The sequence below is a fragment of the Eschscholzia californica genome, unplaced genomic scaffold (genome assembly GCF_041429995.1).
Source record: "Eschscholzia californica isolate CP2 unplaced genomic scaffold, dmEscCali1.0.p SCAF_4, whole genome shotgun sequence".
In the NCBI taxonomy this organism is placed as follows: domain Eukaryota; kingdom Viridiplantae; phylum Streptophyta; class Magnoliopsida; order Ranunculales; family Papaveraceae; genus Eschscholzia; species Eschscholzia californica.
In genome coordinates this window covers 5,744,188-5,768,855 of record NW_028238461.1, presented here as the reverse complement: position 1 = coordinate 5,768,855, position 24,668 = coordinate 5,744,188, and the positions used below count along the sequence as shown (strand labels likewise).

The 24,668-nt window shown below is 34.7% G+C and overlaps 3 protein-coding genes across 6 annotated transcripts; 1 reads left to right on the top strand and 2 right to left on the bottom strand.

Annotated features, from left to right (window-relative positions):
* Positions 1 to 531: 531 nt before the first annotated feature.
* PSAF (photosystem I subunit F) lies at positions 532 to 1,437 on the bottom strand. The gene has a single exon (XM_086636252.1). It carries the CDS (start codon positions 1,322 to 1,324, stop codon positions 608 to 610), a length of 717 nt encoding a protein of 238 aa, XP_086492378.1. The 5' UTR covers positions 1,325 to 1,437; the 3' UTR covers positions 532 to 607.
* A 10,144-nt stretch (positions 1,438 to 11,581) lies between these two features.
* On the top strand, positions 11,582 to 17,244 carry LOC147541971 (cysteine--tRNA ligase, chloroplastic/mitochondrial-like). 4 transcript variants are annotated; one of them, XM_086634708.1, is made up of 11 exons: positions 11,582 to 11,687; positions 11,806 to 11,962; positions 12,007 to 12,600; positions 12,825 to 12,888; positions 13,962 to 14,123; positions 14,286 to 14,456; positions 15,435 to 15,716; positions 15,807 to 15,932; positions 16,089 to 16,295; positions 16,379 to 16,480; positions 16,879 to 17,244. In XM_086634708.1, exons 3-11 carry the CDS (start codon positions 12,191 to 12,193, stop codon positions 17,116 to 17,118), a joined length of 1,764 nt encoding a protein of 587 aa, XP_086490834.1. In that variant the 5' UTR covers positions 11,582 to 11,687; positions 11,806 to 11,962; positions 12,007 to 12,190; the 3' UTR covers positions 17,119 to 17,244. The 4 variants fall into 4 exon arrangements, with proteins under 4 accessions (XP_086490834.1, XP_086490835.1, XP_086490833.1 ...); XM_086634709.1 differs by having other exon boundaries at positions 11,795 to 11,962; XM_086634707.1 differs by lacking the exon at positions 11,582 to 11,687 and having other exon boundaries at positions 11,806 to 11,991; positions 12,130 to 12,600.
* A 2,205-nt stretch (positions 17,245 to 19,449) lies between these two features.
* On the bottom strand, positions 19,450 to 21,976 carry LOC147541970 (cytokinin dehydrogenase 1-like). Its single transcript, XM_086636250.1, has 5 exons — positions 21,073 to 21,976; positions 20,855 to 20,982; positions 20,501 to 20,761; positions 20,112 to 20,374; positions 19,450 to 20,015 (listed from the first exon to the last, which is right to left on the bottom strand). The coding sequence occupies exons 1-5, from the start codon at positions 21,752 to 21,754 to the stop codon at positions 19,694 to 19,696; spliced, it is 1,656 nt and encodes a 551-aa protein (XP_086492376.1). The 5' UTR covers positions 21,755 to 21,976; the 3' UTR covers positions 19,450 to 19,693.
* Positions 21,977 to 24,668: the final 2,692 nt, after the last annotated feature.

Below are 24,668 nucleotides of genomic sequence, written 5' to 3'. Positions count from 1 at the left end.
GAGTAGGAGGAGAATGGTTGAAGGTCGCCCACCGTAAGTTGTCGGCAACCTTCTGTCGGAAAAGAACTGGGAGGTGTAGAGATGTAATGAAGTGAAAGAAATAAGAGGAAATGGCGGGGATATTACAAAATGCACGAACGTAGTAAAATATGTAAAACCCAATAAATATTAGTATAAAAAATTCAAGTTCAAGTATAACTTTAAATATTTGTTAGCTTTATATAGATACGATTTTGTCTGAATCAGTCCAATTATTAATGTAGTGGTTGGACACCCACTCCGCAATCGGACGATCTTAGGTTCCATCTCGTGGAATGTGTGCATTAGATGGATTTTAGGCCCCTTGTGATGGCCTTTAAGGGAAGACATGATTTCTAAGACTTAAATCAAACAGTTACAGTGATCATTTAATATCTGTCCTTAAAAGTTTAATGCTTATTATCTTGATGTATATTCGTATTATCTCTCCATTACCTAATGAATGTCTTGTAATGATTAAACAAAAGTTGTATGGGTTGAGAGCCTCAAATATGTTAAATGTTTCATATATATACTAAAAACAATTTCTTTAACAAAAACCACATGGAATTAAAAAAGTAGAATTTAATTACATCACAGTTACATCAGCATCATCAACAACAAGATCACCATTCAAATACTCTCTATAAGCAGCAATTGGCCAACTAAACCCTTTAAAAAGCAATCCAGAAGCTAAAGGAACATCAATAATAATCTCTTTTTGTGTGGGTTTTTTCTCATCTCTAATAGCAATCAAATAACTTCGGCCTACCCATCCAATCCAACCTGCGATGTATAGAAACAAAATCCCTGGTGTAATAAACTCACCCCAGTGCCGTTGATCTCCACTAACAATCAAATGAGGTAGACCGTCGGATCCACAGAGTAAACCGTAATTTCCGTAGTTAGCGAACCTCTTTTTGGTCTTTTCAACAGTGGCTTTGATAGCAAGTGCCGGAGCTGAATCAGGAGCGTACAGCTTCAATGAAGATTCTAATTTTTTAATTTGTTGTTTTTCTCTCTTTGCAAATTGTTTAGATTCTTTACAAGGAGTAAGTCCAGCTATATCAGCTGAGGCAGGAAGTGGAGTTGATGATAAAAGTATTGATGAGAGTGCCAGTGCAGTGGAGAAAGCCTGGAGTGTAGGAACTCCATTTGATGAAGATTCTGATGATGATGATGATTCATTGTTTTTGGCTGAACAGATGATTTGTGAACGTGATTTTAGGTTATATTGGGGAAAATTGAGTTTGGGTTTTGATGATGAGAGTGGTTTGAAGAGGCTGGTGGGGATTGTGAGTGACATTTTTCTCTTTCTTGGGTTGTTTCTCTATCTTTCTCTCTCTCTAGGAAGGATGATGAGATGTTTTGTAGAGAGAGAAAGAAGGAGAGGAAGGAGATTAAGAAGTGTGGTTTTGGAAGGATTGGTTTAGATTTGGGGGAATTTGTGAGTGGAGAGTGAGAAGATAAGAAAAGCTTAGTTGGCTAGTGGAGATTGGTGGAGTGTGTTTGAGTTTAGGGTTTGTGTGAGATTTTCTTTTTATCTGAGGAGTGTGGTTGTGGATACATTCATATGAGGCTTGAGGGATACCACATAAATAACAAAAAAAATATCATGTACCCAGTACCCTTTACTATTAGTCTAATAGTCTATTACAATATGTGTTTGAAGGCAAGTGGTGAAGTAAAAATGACAAAAGAAAAAGAAAAGAAAAGTTAAAAAATGACAAAAAAAAGTTAAAAAATGTGTGCATTTCAGCAATTTTTCCCCATTATGAAATGGTTATTTGAAGGTAAAAGAAAGGGCCGCGGCATTGGGAATAAAGAAAAGGGTCCATAAGTTTTAAATTCAAAATAAAATTCAAAAAGGGTTTAAGGTTCAATCTTCTCAAAATGGGTTTTCAGTCCTTTTTCGTTTTGGAAGAAACATTTTTGATACATAATGTGTTATGTAGGACACGTAAAAAAAATGAAATAAAGTACGAAATTTTAACAATAAATAACATGTAATTTATGAAACAAAACAAAAATCAATAAACAGAAAAAACTGTAACTTTGACATCTAGACATACTTTAACTAATTTGGACTAAATATTTATTATAATTATTATTTGACTTAAAATCCTATATTAATATTAGGGTGGACTAGATGTGTGTTTAGGTGTAGCTTTTTGGACTAAGAACCCAAAAATTATAAAGAAAAATCTCTAGGATATAAAGACTTCTTTATTTTGACCCAAAACTTTACTAAGTTGTCTCTTACCTCCTAATCTTCGTTTTCTTCCCCTCACCTTAACCTTACCAGCCACCATATTTATCCTTATCTTTCTCCTCCGCCTCTTCCTCCTCCAGTTTTGTACTTTCTTCTTCTTATCTCTTTCTCCACCATATATACAAGTCAACATTGCTTTATTTCTTAGAGATTTTTCTTTATTCCCTAAAGTCGCGGCCAAAGAAAATTTTGGTAAAATAATCTTAGAATTAGGGTTGTTCATCGGTTGGATAACCGAAATTTTGAAGCCATCCAAAGGCCGAACCGAAAGTAGCGGTTTTTGAAAATTGCTGACCGAGCCAATCCGCTTATGGTTCGGTTCGGTCATCCAACCGAACACTATATGAGCGGTTTGGTTCAGTTGGATAACCGAACCACCTGTTGTAATTTTAGTATCCCTAATTTTCATTAACCTGCTGCAATTTTGCACTTAATTTTCAATTTCAGACATAAACCTGCTCAATTTCTAATGTCGACATAAACCTGCTGCGATTTTAATACACCTAATTTTCATTTTCCGACATAAACCTGGTGCAATAATTTCGACATAAACCTGTTGCAATTAAATACATACAAGTCCAAAACGTAAAAGAATTCAACACTAAATCACAATCATCGAGTCACATAGATTCTCAACATTAAGTGAGTTAAAGAAAATGATAAACATAGGTTCAAAACGTAGATTGCTAAACCCTCCAAATCCTTTCCTTCTTCTGTTCCTCGTACTAAGAACGTTATCTCCATTCCCAGAGGCGGAGCCAGGAATTGGTTGAGGGACGGGCTGAAATCTGAAGTACATATAGCCATTCAAATTTAAATTTTCGAGTTTATAATTAACTGAATAAGGTCCCAAAGAAAATATGATCTATATACTATATTATATATATATATATATATATATATATATGTATATCGGCAAAATAAGTACCATATATCTATCCATATACGATAGATACGTACACCAAAAAAAGCAAAAAATATTAAAAAAAAAAAAAAAAGTCGTCGACACCACGACTTCAATATATACCAAAAAGCAATATAAAACTATTCTAAGTTGTAGCCTTCGGTTCTTTAAGCGGTTAAAATCATCTATTTTAGGTATTAGTTTTATTCTACGAAGTACGAACTCTAAAGAAGAAGTGAAGAAGTTTAGGTATTAGTTTTTATAGTGCTCAATTAGGGATTTTGGAATCCACACACCACTATTCCAACAACTTAGGTTTTAGTTTCAATGTTATAATTTGTAACTTATAAGACCATCACCACACCATTATTCCAATCAATTTTAGGTATTAGTTTTGTACTCAATTAGGGATTTTGGAATCCACAATTTCACATCTATGTCTTTTCTTCTATTAAATATAAAGAAGAAGTGAAGAAGTTTAGGTATTAGTTTTTATAGTACTCAATTAGGGATTTTGGAATCCAAACACCATTATTCCAACAATTTAGGTTTTAGTTTCAATGTTATACTTTATAACTTATAAGACAATCAACACACCATTATTCCAACCATTTCCAATCAATTTTAGGTATTAGTTTTGTACTCTATTAGGGATTTTGGAATCCACAATTTCACATCTAAGTAGTGTGTTTTTTCTTCTATGAACTATAAAGAAGAAGTGAAGAAGTTTATAGTCATTAATCAACTAGTTCCACTTTCACTCTTTCATAATTTTATAATTTCAAAATAGGGTTTGAAAAGATTATAAAAATTATGGACTTACTTGTTGAGTGATGGTCTAAGAGAATAGAAGAAGGATAATAACTTCATTTGTAGCCCCCTATTCTAGATTGAACAACACTCCAAGTCTCCCAAGCCAAGAACAAAGAAGATTTCTAGTAGCAATGAAAAAAGTAAGGGAACCAGGAAGAAAGAGTGTAAAGGAGGCTAAAGAGAATTATGTTTTTTAAGAGCCGGGCTGGGTTATAGGGAGTGTTGGGTTGGGTTACCAAATATTAGGGTTTATGTGGAAAATGTTAGGGTCACACCCGGGCTGCAGCCCGGGTGAGCCCACTAACACCTCCGCCCATGTCCATTCCACATGTATTAAGCTGCAAATTAAAGCGCAAATTTATAAGATATGGTAAAATTTCATAACCCAATAAGAAACAGAATCTCGAGTCCGATAGACCAGTCAAGACTCCCTAAGGTTGCATAATTGTGTTAACATATGTTCCCTTTTTCATAATCTATCAAACAAGAAAAGAAATTGAGAATCAAAAGCTTAAACTTAAAGAGCAACATCTCCTTCGAAAATAAGCAAAAGAAATTGAGAAAGAAAGTAGTATAAACTACTTAATAACTAGACTATCTATAAACCCCAAAAGAGGAAACAAAAGAGAAGATCAACAACAACAACAACAACAACAACTATTTCAACTTCCATACACCTTAGATACTATCATGACAACCATTACTAAAAAGATGAGCAACTGAAGTAACTAAACATCTCCTTCTAACATTAACTACTACTCTAGGTTTAGTACTACTAATTTTATTCTTCTCGTGTGAAGATGAATCAACTGAAGAAGAGGAAGAACAAACAGGTACTGGTATATAAGTAGGAGGTGACGAGAAATTAGTTCTAGGTTTTGACCAGCAACAGTTATTCATGAATATTAGGCATAACACAACACCTCCATTAGCAATAGTAACAGTAGTACAGTACCAAGTAATTTACTTAATTCCTTCAACCTAAACCACAAACTCAAACTAAGATACAGAAAATGTTCATTTATAATAACATGATTCACAAAATTAAAACAGTTAGCAAACAAAACTACGTATTAGAAGATGATAAAGAAACCCATACTTAATACAACAATAGAAATATAATCTTCAATGGCATAAAACTCTGTTGGTGTTATATACTATGGTAGGGGAATCCAAATATTTTCAAGGATTTGGATATGTTTTTGCAAACCCATTAACTTGTTGGGAATTGAAAGAAAGAACATTTGTAATTTCTTATATACATTTATGGAAACAAAAGAAGTAATAAACAAAACCCTAGATATAGACACTCTAAGAAAAACCCTAAAAGATCAAACAAAAACCCTATAAATTGAAGAACTAAAGTAATTGTCTTACCCGATTAAGACGCCATTAATGCTAGCAACAAGCAAATAAAACGAAACCCTAGATATTGGAAGAGGATCTGGAAGAGGATCTTGAGTTCGGTGGTGGATTTCAAGAGATGCCAAGATAGTAGTCTGTTCGAGTGTTGGGAAATTTGGGAGGAGGGTTAGGGTTTGTTTCTTATTTGGTTGGTTACGGGTCGGTTCGGTTAACTCGGTTATCTAGGGCCCTCGTCCATACACCGATCCGAAGCACTCGGTTATGGGACTTAAATAGCCGAGCCAATCCATAATGCTTTTGGATCGGTGTCCGAACCGGCCAAAACCGTTTGGATCGGTTTTGGTCGGTTCGGATACCAAATGTTCACCCCTACTTAGAATGGACTATAATAGAAACAATATATTGTTATTTAAAAACAATTACAGTAAAAGTTATTTTTGAGATACGGAATGATATACTAATTCGATGGGTAAGATCATTGGTTAATTCTTTTGTCTACTGTATGGGTTCAAATATTCATCAAAATAAGATGATAATGTATAGACAAATAAACTAAATTTCTTGAATAATTGACCCCTACATTTCAAGGTAGAAAGAGCTAGTTTTCAACTTACCATACATGTCTTTCAACAGAAGAAAAACATATGATACGCGTGGGTGCAATAACTTGATTAAGGAAACGTAAATTATCTGCATTCACTTGATTGAGTTTAAGGGTATAATGGAGAAGCTTACAAAAATATGTTGGGGCCAAACAGGAAATTGGGGCCAAAAAGAACTGCCGGACACTTATAGGGGCCAAAACGGCGAGTTGGTCACAAATCGGGGGCCAAAACGGAATTAATCCTTTTATTTTTAACTTAACAAAAAAAAAAGTAGTCTTATTTCATAAACTAGACTTGATACACCTTATGAATTCAAGAGTACGTCCAAATTCTCACAAAAACTTTGATTCCAGTTCCCATGGGCATAACCTACGAGTTTCGACGAGATTAGGTATTTCAACTCAAAATTTACCTTATACATCATAGTCCATTAAACTTCATACGGTATTAGAGCAATTTTACTTTTGTTTTATCATGACATTTTCTGGTGATATCTCTTCTGGTAACATTTTAGTTTTGTTTTATCTATGAATACACAATTTTCTCCTCTTTTTTATGTTCATCACCCCAACTTGCCTACCTCTTACTTCATAAAAAAAAAAAAAAACTTGCCTACCTCTCCATTAATTATCCTACTTCTGCCTTGTGATCTTGTGGAATGAAAATGACTCTTTGAGCCAAAGATAAGCTGGGTTTAGTAATTTGAAAGAACTAAAACTAACTCCTCCTACCGAGTTACACTCATGGTAATGGTGGAACGGTTTGGTAGCTAGTTGGATCATTATCTTCATTGCCCACATACTTGTTCCTCTATGCTCTATGTTGGTAATCTGCCAATATTTGGCGTGATTTCTACACGATTGTTTTTCCAAATGAATGCACCAAACAGTTTTCAATTAAAACGTGCAATTTCTTCCTTAAAGAAATAGAGTGCTTTACTAATCTCAAATTCCTTAAGAATTATTTGCATTCCTTAATGGTTCTTGAACTATGTATACGTGGACATGATAAATCTCTAATCAATCATTCTAATCAAGAAGAAACTATAGAGTTTCTCCAAGAACTCCATGATATATTTTGTCTATTCGAACCCAAATTCTTTTCATGGATTACTTTCTCTCTGTCTTGCGCATTCATGGTTTAGTAGAACAAGAAAAGATGAACAAATACCACCACCATCACAGTTATGGCTTATGGGTGTCCAGGTTGATGCTCTAGCAATGGAACGACATGATACCCTAGAACCTAGATTAACAATTCTTATTGGGCGGTGTTCTGGGGCACCCCTTTTGATTTTGGGACAAGTCAATTTTGATCAAATAGAGTTAGACCACAAGTGACTTCTAGGACGACTTACTTTTCTTTCAAATAACTAACATGCTTATATTTTACACTTAATTTTCTTCTTCACCATTACCTCGGACCACACTACTACTTCTGACCACCACCACCTTCGACTACTAATTTTATCTTTCCCTTTCTCTTTGCTCATGCGAAGAGAATGATTCCCTTCATTGGAATTCCTTTGTCTGAAAAAGGGAATCGATCCGCTTCTTAGACAAAAGGGACATGTTTGTGAAGAAGATAATTTCGACAAAAGGGATGACTTTCCTCTATTGTAAGTAGACTCAGATACATTTTTTGATACAAGAAGATTAAATGAGTATAATAGACAATCACAAATCATATATCAACTGTCTTCGATACATCACAAGGATGAAATATGCTCACACCTGTGGTAATATGTCTAAAAGATACTCTAAACGTCATTATTTATACGTTAATCACACAATCATTAAATGATAAATTTTCATCTTCATTGAGCCTCGACAGATTGTCAAACAACACTTCAGACTTAAGGACTATCTAATCTATTATCCAAAATAAGAACATCTCCAATGCAATACTCAATTTTAGAAACTCTGAGTGCCACTTGTCTAACTCTATAGACTTCTCCCTATTATATCTTTACTAATAAGAATAAGAGTATCTCCGACGCACAATAAGAACATTGTTATAGGATGGTGCGGACCAGCCTTCCGGGCTGCTAGTGATACACTCCGTTTTGGCACACTTGACCCTCACGGTTTTAAAAGGCTTCATTAGGGAAGGGTGCTTAACCTCTTAGAGGAGCACCACACTCCATCTCACCACTAACGTGGGATTGCTTTACAACACACTCTCCCAAGACCACATCACAGTAGAGCTAATCGTGTTGATAACGTGTTATAGGATGGTACGGACCAGCCTTACGGGCTGCTAGTGATACTGTCCGCTTTGGCACACCTGGGCCTCACGGTTTTAAAAGGCCTCACTAGGGAAGGGTGCTTAACCTCTTAAGAGGAGCACCATACTCCATCTCACCACCAATGCGGGATTGCTTTACAACAAGCATCTCTATTTTTTGGGGCTCTAACTAATTTTGGGATTTTCTTTTACAAACATATATATATATATATATATATATATATATATATATATTTTTTGGGGCTCTAACTAAGATATAAGGTATAATTTAGATAAACTTAGAGATGATCTCTTGTCTAACTCCGTAGACTTCTCCGTATTGTATCTTTGCCAATCATTTACTTCGTTTCTTTTCGATGTTTAAATGTCTATTTCATTTTAAAGAATTTTTATCCGACTTCTTAGTCGTTTAATCAATAAGTCTGAGACTTTTGATACTCATCCTCTTATTTCTAAAGATATAAAAACAACTTATAAAAGCAACTTATAAAAGCGCATTTCGCTTTATCATTTTTGTATACATGAAAAACTTACTAAATTTAGTCGTTTTAAGAGTGATAAAAGACGTTTTGTATAGTTAACTTGAATTGAATAATCTCTTTATGTTTCTACAAGTTTCTTAAGATTTAATTGTGTCTTTCTAGGTCTGAGATTGATTTTCTTAGAAGTACATTACTTTCATCACTTATAACAACTAATCTTTTGTATTCTTTAATTTATAATATATAAAACATTAACTATAAGAACAATATTGTTTTAATATTTTAAAATATAACATATTATTAAATACATTTATTTAGTACTTTTTTTTATTGAAAACACTCACTTTTTTTCACAATTAATACAAGTATACTTAATTTATTTAATACTTGGATTAATAGTTTTTCATTCAAATAGTATTATTGTTATTTTATTATTTTCGTAAAACAAAATTATAAAAAATAATTAAGTTTAATAATATTTTTATGCATATAATATTGTTACATATAAAAAAATATCATTTTATACAAAATTATATCATTTTGTACATAAAATAAATGAATTAAAATAATTTTTATTAACATAATATTATAACAAAATAGTTTAGTTTAACCAACACTTGTATTAATTCTTTTGAATTATAATGAAATAAATTAATTTAATAATATTTTTATTTCGAATCTTACTCCTAATTTTTATTATAATTTAAATTATTATTTTTGTTTAAATCTAATTTAAATACTTTTATAGTTTCTGCCCTTAGGGCTTACAAAGTTATATTTGATTGTCCCCATGAGGTAGTTAATATATAAGAGAATATCCTCATAAGGTAGTCAATCAATAGGAGAATGCGGATGGACCAAGGCTTCTTTACAATAAGGTATGAACAATTATTTTTTCTTTTTCTTCGTGTGCGGGTTAAATATAATCAAATATTTTGTTTTTTTCATTTATAACAATTAACTTTTTTATGTTATGTAATTTATAATACACAAAATATTTAAAATAAGAGAAATATTATTTTAATATTTTAAAATACTAAATATTATTAGATTAATTTATTAAATACTTTTTATTAGAAAAAACTTAATCTTTTTGACAATTAATGCTTGTAGTTTTAATTTGATTAATACTTGTTCAAATAGTATTAGTTTTAAAAAATAAAAATAATATTATAAAAGAATAATTAAGTTTATTAATATTCTTATACATATAATATTGCTATATATATATTATTTTTATTTTTTTATAATATTAAAAATAAATAATATATATATATATAACTTAATTCCGTACGTAATATATCATTTTGTAAATAAAAGAAATATATTAAAATATTTTATTCAAAATATTTAGTTTAACTACTACTTGTATTAATTATTTTTTATTATAATAAAATAATTCAATTTAATAATAGTTTTATTTAGAATTTTACTCTTAATTATTTTATTTTATTTCTAATTATTTTTTTGTTTGGACTAATTTGGGTATTTTTTTAATTTTAGCTTTGAAAATTTTCTTGTCAATGATACCTATTTTGTTATCTTTCTTATTACATTAGATTGTCTCTATGATGTACTCAATTAGTCTATGCATGTGGAAATGCGTGCTAGATTGGGGCTTCTTCTCATAAGAAGGTATTGGACAATAATCTTTTCTTTTCTCCATATGCAGGTTTAATGGACTCAAATATTTTTAAGTCTTACGTTTTAGTACTCTTTTTATTGTTTGAATTTATCAAATGGTTCTAATTGTGATCAACGTATTGATTTTACAAAAAAAGGAAAATGACTTAAAATAATATATAGGGCTATTTTGCGAGAAGGTCGTATATAAGTACCGTGTTTTAAGAAAGGGGCATGACCGTTTATTATTTTGCGAAGGGGTCGTGGACTAGGATTGACTGTTAAATAAATGTTAGATTTAACTTCACGTTAGATGAAAAGTTAACGTCCTTATGTAGATGTAACGGTGTTACCTTAAGTAAATTCGATGGGCGCTATTCCTCCACATGAATGGCTAAAATCTTAATTTATGTGGAATGTATACATTATGCTATTTATTTGCATGGAGTTATCAAGGCATAAAAAAAATGAATGTTGTACAATTCGTGACTACAATGGAAGTGACTACAATGCATTGTAGTGCACAACATTAGTTTTTTGTTTGTGCACTAAAATGACCAATTTATCAACTATTTTAATAAGATCATTTTGGTTGATCTAATAATTTAGAAGAAAACCGAAATTACCTGAGTTCTTAACAGAAGTAGCTAAAAATCTAGAAAAAATAATAGAAAATGTCATAAATTGTATAAAGTTTACTTAAATATAATCATAAATTTTTAAGTAATGTAGAATTAACGGTGTTCAAATTTAATGGTGTTCAAATTTAACGGCGTTAAAACTTAACTGGTCAATACTAGTCCACGACCCCTTTGCAAAATAATAAAAGGTCATGCTCCTTTCGCAAAACCTGGTACTTATGTACGACCCTTTCGCAAAATAATAATAACTAAAAAAGAACAACAAACCTAAATGATCAACTTTGATTGACCAAAGTGTAAATGTCCTAGAACCAACGCTAAATACTCAAAGCCCTGACCATCTTATTCTGTTGTGGTAGTCAAATTGACAAAGAGAAGTAATATGAAATCATAATATTTTAGAATTTCTATATTTGTTGTATCTTGTCATGTGTCATTCATTCCGATAAGACCACTAATAAAAGAGCAATTAACTAATACTTCGGAAATCATAATATTTTAGAATTTCTATATTTGTTGTATTTTGTCATGTGTCATTCATTCCAATAGATCACTAATAAAAGAGCAATTAACTAATATTTGAGAGTTCTAAAAGATACTCACACACACAGTAACAAACTACCCTAAATGTCATTATTTATACCTTAATAACACATCACCAATAAATGGCAGATTCCCATATTCATTGAGTTTTGATCCTCTACTCGCGGATTTTCAGTCGAGCTGGAACAAGTAGACAATTACTCGAACGAGCTCGAACTCGAGCAAACAGTCAAAAATACACGAACCGAGTTTGAACATCTTACTATACAGTTCCGCTCGAGTACACCATAAGACTTGGGGAGTATCTAATCTATTATCCAGAATAAGTGGTCTAGGTTTTGAATTGAGCAAAAGTTAGGGGCTTCCGGACAATTAACTCAACCAAAATTGAGATTGTTGAGAACGAACGAACGAACCGAGTCGTCCCTCCGCTTGCTCGACTAGGCCAAGTCCGATTTCTCTCTCTGATTCTTACAAAGTAAGAAAACACCAGTTTGAGGTTCTACTTATCTCTTTAAATCCCAAATTTCATTTTTAGCTTCTCAATTGAATTGATTACTACTTAGTAGTTCGTTTTTCTACTGGTAATCCAAACATGGGGTTTTCAATTTTGTAGCATAACTGTTCGATGAAATGCGTCAACACCAAACAGAGTTGATGGAGTGAAGTTGTGAAAAATGGCAACACTGATAAAGTTTTACAGACCGGTAGTTTCTTCCCATTTATCTTCATTTTTGGGCACAAAGAAGATGATTCGACTCCAAGGGTACAACCATTATTCTCTGAAGAAGAATTGTTTAAGGGGAAATTTCTTATTCAGAAACAGAAAGCATGGCAACAACCATATCTTCCGTTTCTTTAACTCCCAATGTTTAGGTTCTCAGACTTCAATTAATAGCATCAACAGCATGAAACAAGATTGCCCCACTTCAGAGCTTTGGTTACATAACACCATGACCAGACAGAAAGAGCTTTTCAAACCCAAAGTCCCTGGTAAAGTTGGAATGTATGTTTGTGGCGTTACTGCTTACGACCTTAGCCACATTGGTCATGCTCGCGTTTATGTAACTTTCGATGTTCTATTCAGGTTTGTTCCTGTAAAAACTCTTGAATTTGCCTTTTCACATTCTAGTTGGTAAATTACTTGATAAATTTTGAATATCTGATATTTCTTTTCATAAGCTTTTAGAGTTTTAGTTGAATGGGTTGTATGTAAAAGATGCTTTAACTCTCTGGGCAAGAATGGTCGAGGGGATAATATTGCTGTAACTAAGTGGGTTTTGCTTCTTACATTGGTTGGTAACTAGGCAGATACCTAAGGTACTTGGAATACGAAGTCCATTACGTGCGCAACTTTACCGACGTTGATGACAAGGTGAGTGCATTACTAATCATAATATTGTTCAGTGTTATGTGTATAAAATTGGGTACTGAATATTGTACTTGAGTTCAATGAACCCTTTCTGCAACTGTCCTGACGTTAATGACACAATGATTGCATTGATGTCATAATATTGTGCAATGTCATCTGTCTTCAATTGTGTAAAAACTGTCATGCTTGCACTCAATGAACTTCTACGGTTTTTTAGAGATGAGAATATAAGATATGTATCACAGTTGCAATGTCATCTGTTTTGGAATTTATAGTGTTTCAGTCAAGTCTATCCATTAAAGATTTTCGTTAGAGCATCTCCAATAGGACACTCTAAGAAAAACTCTAAAAGTCCTAGTTGTCAAGTGTCAATTGAGATTCTCTTTCCGAAGTGGCAATATATAGACACTCAAGTTTTAGAGTGTCTCTCTTGAGAGTCTTTATAAAAAATGCTCCCAAATCATCATAGAGTGTCAAATAGAGTGCCCCATTGGAGAAAGTTTTTCAAACAAAATCTCTAAAAATCCTAAGTGACACTTAAGTTGTAGAGTTTGAATGTCCCATTGGAGATGCTCTTAGGCTCTTAGCAACTAAGAATGATGAAGTACTTGTACCCACTAACAAGTGAAAGAAGGCCCTGTTGAGGATAAAAAAATGAGTTCACTTATTTGAGTCGGGAAATTACTTCTACTGGTTAAGGAATTTAAAGCTTATCAAAGTTCCATTTGGGAAGCATGCTTATTGTAAATTTAGAATTGATTCCTCTAGTTGGGTCATATATTATTGACTCTCTGATACGTGAAGGATACTACTCTTTGTTTTATACATGTATAATTTGGGCCCTGTATGGCCTTTTAGAAGGTCCAATCTTGAGAAACAGGCGCGGGGGTTCTTACACTCATGCATAGCATATGGGAGTGCATTTTCTTTTGTTGTTCGTTTGGTGTTCGATACTTCTTTGTGGGCCCATTTCTTTTTGGATATTTCGCCTAATACTTATCGAAGACCCACGAGTAACGACTGCTTTATTTTGTGTGCAAGATACAAGTGTAAATTCTAATTTCGCAATTCTGTAGATAATTGCTAGGGCAAGGGAACTAGGAGAAGACCCATTAAGCTTAAGCAGACGTTTTTGTGATGAATTCCATCAAGACATGGAGTACCTTCTCTGCCTTCCTCCGTCTGTGGAGCCACGTGTCTCTGAACACATGGTCCAGATCATTGAAATGATTAAGCAGGTATGTCGTTCATTTTTCTTATATTTGTTTCAGGAACAAACCAACAAAGTTACAACTTTACATATTACCACCCTATTTTCCTTTTTTTTTTTTTCAATTTACGGTTATTGGTGTAATGAAATGTAAATAAATTTTGATTTGGGTTTCCTTAATTTGTGACAGATTATTGATAATGGATGTGCCTATAGAGTTGACGGGGATGTATATTTTTCGGTGGACAAGTTTCCTAACTATGGACAACTATCTGGAAGGAAGCTGGAGGATAATAGAGCAGGTGAACGAGTTGCTGTGGACTCAAGAAAGCAAAACCCTGCTGATTTTGCTTTGTGGAAAGTGAGTTACATATAAACCTGCCTAAATAGGATAAGTGGTCACATATATGGATCTCTAGGCCCAACGGCCATAAACATATACCTTTTCCATCGCGCATCATATTTTTACAATTTGAATGGGAACACAAAAAGTTAGTGAAGTCAGTCAAAGCCACTTCATCATTATAGGGCCCAGTTACGTTAAAAGAGACATGCCCACCTCCATTCAATTAACAACCTGATTGTCTCTTGTATATTCTTGTTCTTCTGTGAGACAGACAGGAACCCCTCTTCATGTTTTGAAAAAGATTACAACAGGTTTAGCTGATACGGCCAATGTGAACTACTTTCCTCATTCTGACCTCCTGAGACTTACCAACACCTGGTGTTCTCTCTTTTCTCTTTTCAATGATTAAAACATAAATCAGTAAATCACTGACAAAACTCGTTGAGACGCTTGACTTGGAACTTAATCAAATTGATGAGTTGGCGAGCTGCTCTGGTTTTGGTTGGTTCCAGGTGTCAGCCAGGAGCAGATCGGCCATCCCCGAGCCTGTGCTTACTCCCTTGCCCAACTACCCAGATCCATCTTCTGTATGTAAGCTCTAGAAAGAAGTCTAATAGAAACGTATCCAACAATGTTAAAAAACTAAGATCTGTTATATGGTATTAGTAGAAATTTTTTGTGAAAAACAGTACCTCCTTTAGTTTGATGCAGCAGTCGATGGTAAGAGGAGTTAGTGTATATATTGGTGAGCTATTCAATAAGCGAAAAGTGAAACTTCCCAATCCCAACTTTCCGCTTTAATATTGTACAAGCTTCACCTCTAGAATTTTCATTTCAAACTCAGAAAAACATAACCGCTATAAATGAATGGGTTTGTTCTTCTTTAGCTGGGTACTGAACATTGTCTGGTTAGTGCGATTATTCTTTCTGAAGGTTTAGAATATCAGTGTTCTCTTCATCTCTATAAGATTCTAATTTTTCCTCTATTTTCAGTCGGCAAAAGAAGGCGAGCCATTTTGGGAGAGTCCTTGGGGGCCTGGAAGACCAGGATGGCATATAGAATGCAGTGCCATGAGTGCTGCATATCTGGGTTACACTTTCGATATTCATGGTGGAGGAATGGACCTAGTTTTCCCCCACCACGAAAATGAAATTGCTCAGAGTTGTGCAGCTTGTAACAAGAGCAATATAAGTTATTGGGTACACAACGGCTTTGTTACTATTGATTCCGAGAAAATGTCCAAGTCATTAGGGAACTTCTTTACCATCCGAGAGGTAATGTCGAGTTCCAACTATTTTGGTGCAGTTTCTTTGTGCAATTTGACATTTTTGTATATGACCTCTACCATTAACTTATCTTGTCAGGTAATAGATCTCTACCATCCCATTTCTTTGAGGATTTTTCTGATGGGTACTCACTATCGATCACCAATAAACTACTCAGATTTGCTTCTTGAAAGTGCTTCTGACCGTGCTTTCTATATATATCAGGTACAACCATGGTTACGCTTCTGTTGTGTTCATACTTGGAGAAAAAACTGAACAAAGTTCATCTTTTATTAGCTTTCTAACTCAACCCAGATAAGTTAGCGTAATGGGAATATAATGAGAATGTATTCTAATGCTTCGGTTCTTGAATGGTAACAGACACTGCTTGACTCAGAAGAACTTCTTGGCCAAGATCCTATAGCAAATCATACGGACTCATCAATCCCAGATGATATTGCAAATTGTATCTGTAAATTTCGTAATGATTTTAAGACTTCTATGTCGGATGATCTCCATACTCCTGTTGTCTTAGCTGCACTCTCAGACCCACTGAAAACCATGAACGATCTCCTCCATACTCGTAAAGTATGAACTCTGACGCCCTTTTTCCTTTTTTAGTTGTGCTTGAAATCTTTTGTTCTTTATCTTTGTCTTATTGAGTGGTTCAGGGAAAGAAGCAGGAGAAACGTATTCAATCACTTTCAGCTCTAGAGAAAGAAATCAGAAGTGTTCTGACTGTTCTTGGCTTGATGCCAACAAGCTATTCCGAGGTAAGCCTGAAACAAAATTACAATACAATATGATGTTTTGATTCGTTACTCTAGTTAATGTTGATCTAAAGATCTTGACGGATCTTGAGAATATCCCAGGAACTATAAATGACATATTTATGTACAATATCATATAAGACCCACCCAACCCTGATCAGGCCGACCCAAAATTTTCTTGTGCACAGAGGGGTTGTGGTTACAACAATTTATAAGAAATGCCTGGCTCTTTCTAGCCTTACAGCCCTATTAGACACATGAATTTCTTGCACGGCTCGTCCTGTTCGAAGACCTACGTACCCATGGGCCTAGCTAGGCCCGTTTCTGACACCTAAGATTGGTCGTAATCCAGTTCTTTTAACTAGAATTTATGTCAGACCGTAATTCTTTTTGTTTTGCAGGTTCTGCAGCAGTTGAGAGAAAAGGCATTAAAGAGAGCTAGGTTGACAGAAGATCAAGTATGGGAGAAAATAAAGGAAAGAAGTTGGGCAAGAGAGAAGAAAGAATATGAGAAATCTGATGGTATCAGGAAAGAGTTAGCTGCTGTTGGAATTGCAGTCATGGATGGGCCCGATGGGACTATTTGGAGACCAACTGTGCCTCTTGCTCTTCAAGAACATCATCAGGTTCTCTCCACTTGAATTTTCCAACAAAATTGTACTATGAGATTGTAACTTATTATTTTTATTCTCTTTTTTCTTTTAATAAAAATAATGTTAAGTTGTTACTTATTTTTTTTAATCTACATTATTTTTTTATCCTCAAAATTATGTCAAAAGTATTAGGAATTTAGTCATTTACTATTAAGTTTTGTTAAAATAAGTTTCGTAGTCCTTATCTTAAGTGGACACCCTAAACAGAAAAATAGAAAGTTTAGAACCGTCATACTTTCTAAATTCCTCTATATAAAAAGAAAGTGCCATCCATTATTACTCCTCTCAATCTCTCTCTACTAAAAATGTTGAAACTACAAGAACCTGCTGCTGCAATTCCTAGTGCTTCATCATCATCGTCGTCGTCGTCTCACGAAGAATCTATAAATTCCTACAGAAAGAGAAAAGTCACGGACATCACCGACGAAAACAATACTACCAGTTTTGATATTATCAATAACAAATTTCAAAGGATGTCCATCCACAAGGAGAATACAACAACAACAACAACATCATCATCGTCATGGTCGTCGTCAACAATCTGGTCGATGGATGGTCTTATATCATCTTTGCGGACCGAGACTTCTGAGCCGTGTCCCAAGTGTCATAGGAAGTGTGATGATATAATATTCAAGAAGATAATCAGGAAGAGATATAAGTTGATTGGATGTCAAAGATGCAAGAAAAGGTTCACTATACTCGGTCATAATATCTTATCTGGCCGCGTCATCTATGTTTCTGTTCTTCTTAAATAACCTACCTATATTTATACTAGGCACTACCTAGTTGTAGACTTGTAGTCAGCAAGTATAAGCTTATGTTTGTGTGGGTTAGGGTTTGGGTGGTGGATTAATCAAAGTATATTATTAGTAGATATTATAAGCTGCAATTTGGTATTATGAATTTTACATTAATAAATGTTATTTCACTAGTTGTTTTTGCTCATGTGAACTTTGAAATTTGTTTTCGTTTTGCCATGAATTTTGTTTTTGTTTATTTTCGGTACCTCAACTTTCATGAGGTGTTAGTTTCTTTTGAGTGGGATATTATTCAAAATCAAACATATTTAAAGGACAACATTCTTCATTAGTGAGAGCTTTGTGTAAATTGTGCTACTGACGTTGGTGGAAATTGTCTACGAGAATATCAATATCATTTTCTAGCAAGTATTTAAAATGTGTAGTTTTTTATATTGACTCAAACTTTGAAACCTTATAAAAAATTTCCCTTAAAATCTTCGGCGATGATTTCTTCTTGAGTTTGTGAGAGAGAAAGGAAAAGACAAAGAGGCAACGCAACGTGGGGATCCAAAACTGATGTGGCAGAAGCAAATAAAAGTTTCAATGGGTCCCATCACCTATTTTTTTGCTCTTGGCTCGTTCCTCTCTTGATGCGCTTTGTGGATCGTGGTTCTCAAACTGAGCAGTCTGAAACCCATGAACAAGGCAGTCCGAGTCCACTCGGACTGCCTTGAGTCTGTGTTGTTCAAGCGCAACACAAACTAGACTTAGTTCGAGTGCCATCAGATTGCCTAGTTTTTAGGGGGCACTAAGAGTGAAAACGAACCAAGAGCAATTTGGTGGAGTGCCTATAGACACATCTTCGAAGCCCACATGTTAAAATTGTAAACTAAACCTCCTAAATCATTAAATGTGATAATCACGATAACCGCCTAAATTAAACCAGTCCTAAAGCCCGACAACAAAGAGCCTAAAACCCGATAACGTCTATTTTATTTAGTGCATAAATTACAAAAGATAAATCTTAGATAACCTGCTTCCACCAAGACTCGATCACACGACTTCATGGGTTTAAGATGTATGTTTCCTCGTTCATAACTTTGGTTCATGATCAATTCTCGTTTTCATGTATGAACCTGATCGATAATAGTAGTAGCATATTTTATTTCACTTTAAAATTCGTTAAATGTCTGGTTTTTGCTCACGAAATGCTTGATAAAATGCCAAAATGATGTAGTTTACGTAGATGCTCTTAGATGAGAGATAGAAGAGAAAACTTCAAATCAGATCATTGGGATTTTCTATATCTGCAAATTTATCTCCTCCTAATCTTTTAGATGAAAACAATTGCCTCAAAAGTTGGGACCCGTTTGAAAATGCCAACTTCAAAAACATTATAGTTCAATCCACTTGTACCATCTATTTACAAAAAAATATTTCACCCATTTCAAGTCCATAAACGTTATTTAATTTGTCGCAACCACCCTTCTTTAGAAATAGTTATTACTTGTGTTATACGGATTTGAATTATCGTTAGCCGGTCGATATAGGCTTCCCTATACTTTTTATGTTTCATAGGTGCCACAGTAAATAATGGATTTATTTATAAGTTGCTATTTACATTTTTGGAATAATTCTATGGCTCATGGACTTGATCCAATTATTCGACAATGTGACAAATTTCAAGCAGCATCGTAGCTTTCTTCTTTACGCTTATGATTGCTAATGGAAGTATTGAATTTTGTTACAGTGTAAATTCCTGTATTGTTCAGTGGGGAATATTTGTATCTACAGCGTGGAGTTTACAATGGGGGAATCTAATGTCATGAGGAAGATATTCTCTCTTGGAAAATTCTGTGCCCCGGAGCAAGGATTCGCAAAGGATCGTAAGTAGATTTTCTTCGTAAAAAGGTCTCCCACCGAGTGCCGAAATGGACTTCCCACTCTTCACTTGTTGTGTAATGGGCCAAGTATTGTTTCGCCCCAATGCGTTTTGTTTTACAGAAATCTAGAATTCTCTTGTTTTGTGACAAGATATGTTCTAAGCCATCGGTTCCTGTTGAATAAGGCATTGCGGAAGAAAGAAATGCGACCAGGTAAAAAACTTCTTCCTCTAATATGACGGCTGAAGTTCTATTGTCCCATCTGCAGAAAGGAAAACACAGTTAAATAAGATTGATAGCACAATTGATATAAGTTATTGAATTCATTTGGAATGTGTAGATTGATTTCGGTAAGTACTTTGATTTGTTCACTGGGTAAATCAGGATAGGACCATTGCTTGTGTCTTTGAGAATTTTGCCGAAGACTTCTTGAGCAAAGTAATGTATTTTGCTTCTGGGGATAAGAAGATTAAGCCATGGATGTGGAATTTCCCAAAGGCCTTTGGATCGAAGCTTTATCTCAGAGAGATGAACTCGGTCTAGGAATTCGAGGTATGAAACTTCTGCTAAGAATAGCGTGGATGGGATATAGCTCAATTGAGATAAAATGTTTTTTACTTCCTGTGACAATAAAAACAAAAGGGGAGAAATGCGTCAATTGAGCATAAGATTTTTATCGAACATTTTTTACTTGGCAGTCTTTGAGGGGTAAACCAGTGTGAAAAGTCATAATTCTGTATGTCTGACCTGGTTCATGATCTCAGTCTCGTCTGGGTTGAAGTGTTTGGCGACTTCTAGACAGAAGAGAGTCTTTCCGTCCGAGTTGAATCGGCTGGCTTGAACTGGGTCTTGGGGATTGAAGGAAGATCTCCAGTTATTTAGTAAGCCTGTCCTGTTTATTATAACGAATCCTTCAATGTAATCAAATGTCTTTTCAGAAGAAATCAAACGCTCCTGGTCTTTGGTGAATACTGAGAAATCCGAATACAGTACTCTAATCCATTTCACCTGTTTAAGAAAGAAAGAGAGACAGAGGCTAGGTTTATACACATGTAAAACTATAGAGAACTGGTATTAATGGGATAAAGGTTCGTAATTCACCATTTTTGGAGCTGGTGCAAGGGCGATTCTAGCTCGTGTGATGATGCCGAACTGACCAAGTCCTCCAAGAACACCATGAAAGAGGTCAGAATTCTGCTTCTCTGAACAGTTTACTATTTCTCCTCTTCCTGCACTTCAATTATAAGGTTAACCATGCTTCTACCATTTGATACTGATTCAAATACGAAATAGTAACGTACTCTTTTTATCAGACATACCTGTAACAACTTCTAGCTGGTAGACATTGCTAATTTGGGGGCCGTGATGAAATGCCTGCCCACTGATTCCAGCATTCGATAAAGTTCCGCCAACAGAGAGGTGGAGGTAATCGGTCCAAGATTTTGGTGCAAGCCCATGTTTCAGGCTATCTTTTAGGATAGTGATCCACAGTTCCCCACCTGAAACATCTATATAAGGATCTTTCTCATGGTGAATCTGCATTTCTGGTTTCTTTAAGGTTTCCATGCTAATGACCAAGCCTCTATTCACCTGTGACTGACCTTGGAGTGAATGACCACCCCCTCGGGCAGCAACCCGTATTCCCGAACCAGGACCCATTTGGAAGATGTGCTTTAAGACACGGGCCACATCCAAAACGGAGTTTGGTCGTAGAACTGCCAACGGGAAGAGCTGGTATCTGTTCCCGAAGTCCTTGGCTACATCGCCAACGTCGCTAAAGCTGAGATAACCATCAAAACTTAGCTTTTTCAGCGACGAAAGAGCGACAGAAGGATCTGATTCTGGTACTTCTCTTTCAGAAAAAGAGGAAGAAGCAGTGAATGGAAGATTAGAACAAAGATTGGTTCTAGCAATAACACAAGCTAATGATAAAATCATGAAGCATCTGAGGAACCCAGTATTTTTTTGTCTAATAAGGTAGGTAATGAATAATGATCTCATCTTTCTATTGTTCTAAAAGAGGAGGAGGAGGTGGGTCAATAGTGTGAGAGGAAAATATAACTTGTTTCTCTTATTTTTTAGTTCTTGATTCTTAGGTAAAGAAGCAAACTAAAGCCATAGAAAAGGAGTTTATATAGAAGAGACAAGAAAATGAAGGGTGGGAAATAAGAGAATATAAAGTGAAGGGTTAGTTTTGGGTCCCTCTTTGAGATGGTGGTGGTGGTGGTGGTGGTTTTGGTGGTGGTTGTGATGATTACAATAAAACATTGAAATTATAGTCAACAGATTATCAGTGCTGAGACTACGTATGAAGACTTTCCACTTGGGTGGAAGAGACATAGACAGCAAGGAGAAAAAGGTATATTCTCTCTCTCTCTCTTTCTATCTCTTCTGTTGGGTTGCTTTCTTACTTTGAAGAAACATACTTTGCATAACAAAAAGCCTAGACGAACCGTCCAAAAAACCCGTCCTTTGAACCGTCCCACAAAAAGACAAGCATAAATTCCACGTGGTATTCTGATTTGTTAAAGGCTTAGAGAGAGAAACCAAATTTTCTCTCTCTAACTAAAGCCGTGACATTTAACAGTGTTACTTTGCTTTAAATGAATCTCAACCTTTAATTTAGTTTTGGCTCTAATTTCTTAGTTTGAACTGTTACATAACTTCATATAACAGCCAAAACGGCAAATGTATCATACAATGAAGTTAAAAAGGATCAAAAGCCAAACAATGACAAACTCCGGGGGGCTAACCCTGAATACAATTAACTTCTGTCCAATTGACTCTGGCTGCCTGGTCGTGGACGAGGATATTAAGGGAACGTGGCACCAATCCGATTGTATACTCGTTAAATCTTTGAAGTTGATCTTGGATCATCTCGACCGTTGGTTCGATTCGCCAAGGAACATAATCCCCACCATCCGATAAGGCTGATGATAATATCGAAGAATCACCTTCTATAAATATCTTTGTAAACCCTCAATCTGCCGTAACCTTACAACCATAAAGCAGAGCTTGTGCCTCCGACTCCAGCGGCGACTTAGCCTCCGACTCCAGCGGCGACTTAGCCTCCGACTCCAGCGGCGACTTAGGGTTAGTAGAAATTCCTTTCCTAAATATGATTTCTCCATTGTTATCCCTTATGAGGCTTTTGGTATAGGAAGAGCACTATTTAGTAAAGGCAGTGCGTTAGAAAGGTTAATTTATGTATTTGCTCTTCCTTTACCAAATTAGTTTAAGGAGGGCGTTATAAGGATCATTTAATAAATAGTGTCAAAATAGAAGGACTTAGATAAAAGTTAATAATAAATCTAATATTTTATTCACTTCTAGTTTCTTCTACATAAACAACCAAAACTCTAATATCGTCACTACTATCAACATCACCACTAGTATTAAAAAACTTGTAAAGTTTACCATCACTATAGTCTTAGTTTCGAGCTTTTAATGATGCATCAAGATCTCATGGATGAGAAACCACCGGTAATGAAGGAAGCAACCTACATCAAGAAAGAAGATTCCTTTGACTTAATCGTAGACATCGAAGTAAACGAAACCATGGACTTAAACAAGGACATCAACTTAAACAAAGTTATCGACATAACAAAGACATTTATAATGAACAAACGTTTTAGGTCGTTTTTTTTTTCGTAAAGAATTTTCGGTTGGATCGACTGAAAAAGACAACAAATTTCGGTAGGGTCGGGTGAAAATGACAGCAAATGTCGGTCGTAACGGTTGAAAAAGATGACGAATTTCGGTTGGGTCGATTGAAAAAGATAGCAAATTTCGGCCGGTCCCGCTGAAAATAGTATCAAATTTCGGCTGAGATGGCTGAAATTAGTCTGTTTTTTCAACCGCTCTGGCCGCATTTTTTTAAAATTTTCAGTTGGTATTCATGAATTTTTTTTTTTGCTAAGCGAAATTTCTTTTTATGTAAATGTCGCTTATATATTTTTTGAGTTACATCCTTGTTTGTATTCTTTATTACAATATTGATACTTGAAATCTTCAAAAATTACTTTAATTAGTGTTAAAACCCTAAAAATCTATGGAGAAATCAAACAATAGCAAGAATTACAAACTTTCTAGTAGTTCAAACAGATTTAGAGTTTTTTCTCATTTTCAGGATGTTTATCTCTCTTCGCTCTCGAAGGTTTTTAGCCAAACAGGAGGATACTCTCTTCTCTCTCTTTTGGTCCAAAATAGTTTGATGGGAGGGACCAAAGTATAAATTTAGGTTATTTAAAAAAAATGTTTATCCCTCCCTATTAAAAAAAGAGTGCTCTCCCTATCTAATGCACAACTTTTGCTAAAAAAATGTTCTTCCTGTACCAAAACCCCCCTTATAACTATCCCAACTGGTGCATGATATTTGGTGAAGGCTCCGTCATAATTTAATCCAACCGTGTCTTCAGAGATAGATTGGTGTTGTAGTTCTTGATTAGTAGAAGAAGCTTGAGGGTGAAGATTATAGAGTCTCAATGATTGAATCACCTTGGGATGTGGAATCACGCATAAAAGCTAGGGATCTCTTGTTTTAGATGGACTAGTAAAGTTACAAGAGAAAACAATCAATATATTGGGGCATTTGTCAAAATAAAAAAGAATATTTGGGACATTGAATCTCAACCTTTAATAAATTAAAGGTTGAGATTCATTTAAAGCAAAGCAACACTGTTAAATGTCACGGCTTTAGTTTAGAGCATCTCCAATGGGACACTCAATCTCTAACACTTAGAGTGCCACATAGATTTTTTGGAGTTTTTGATAAAAAATCATCTCCAATGGAACACTTTATTAGACACTCTAATATGAGGTGGACACATTTATTATAGAGTGTCTAGAGAGAGAAACTCTAAAATGAGAGTGTCTACTTGAGACTCTCTAAGTGTTACTTTTAAATTTCAACCAA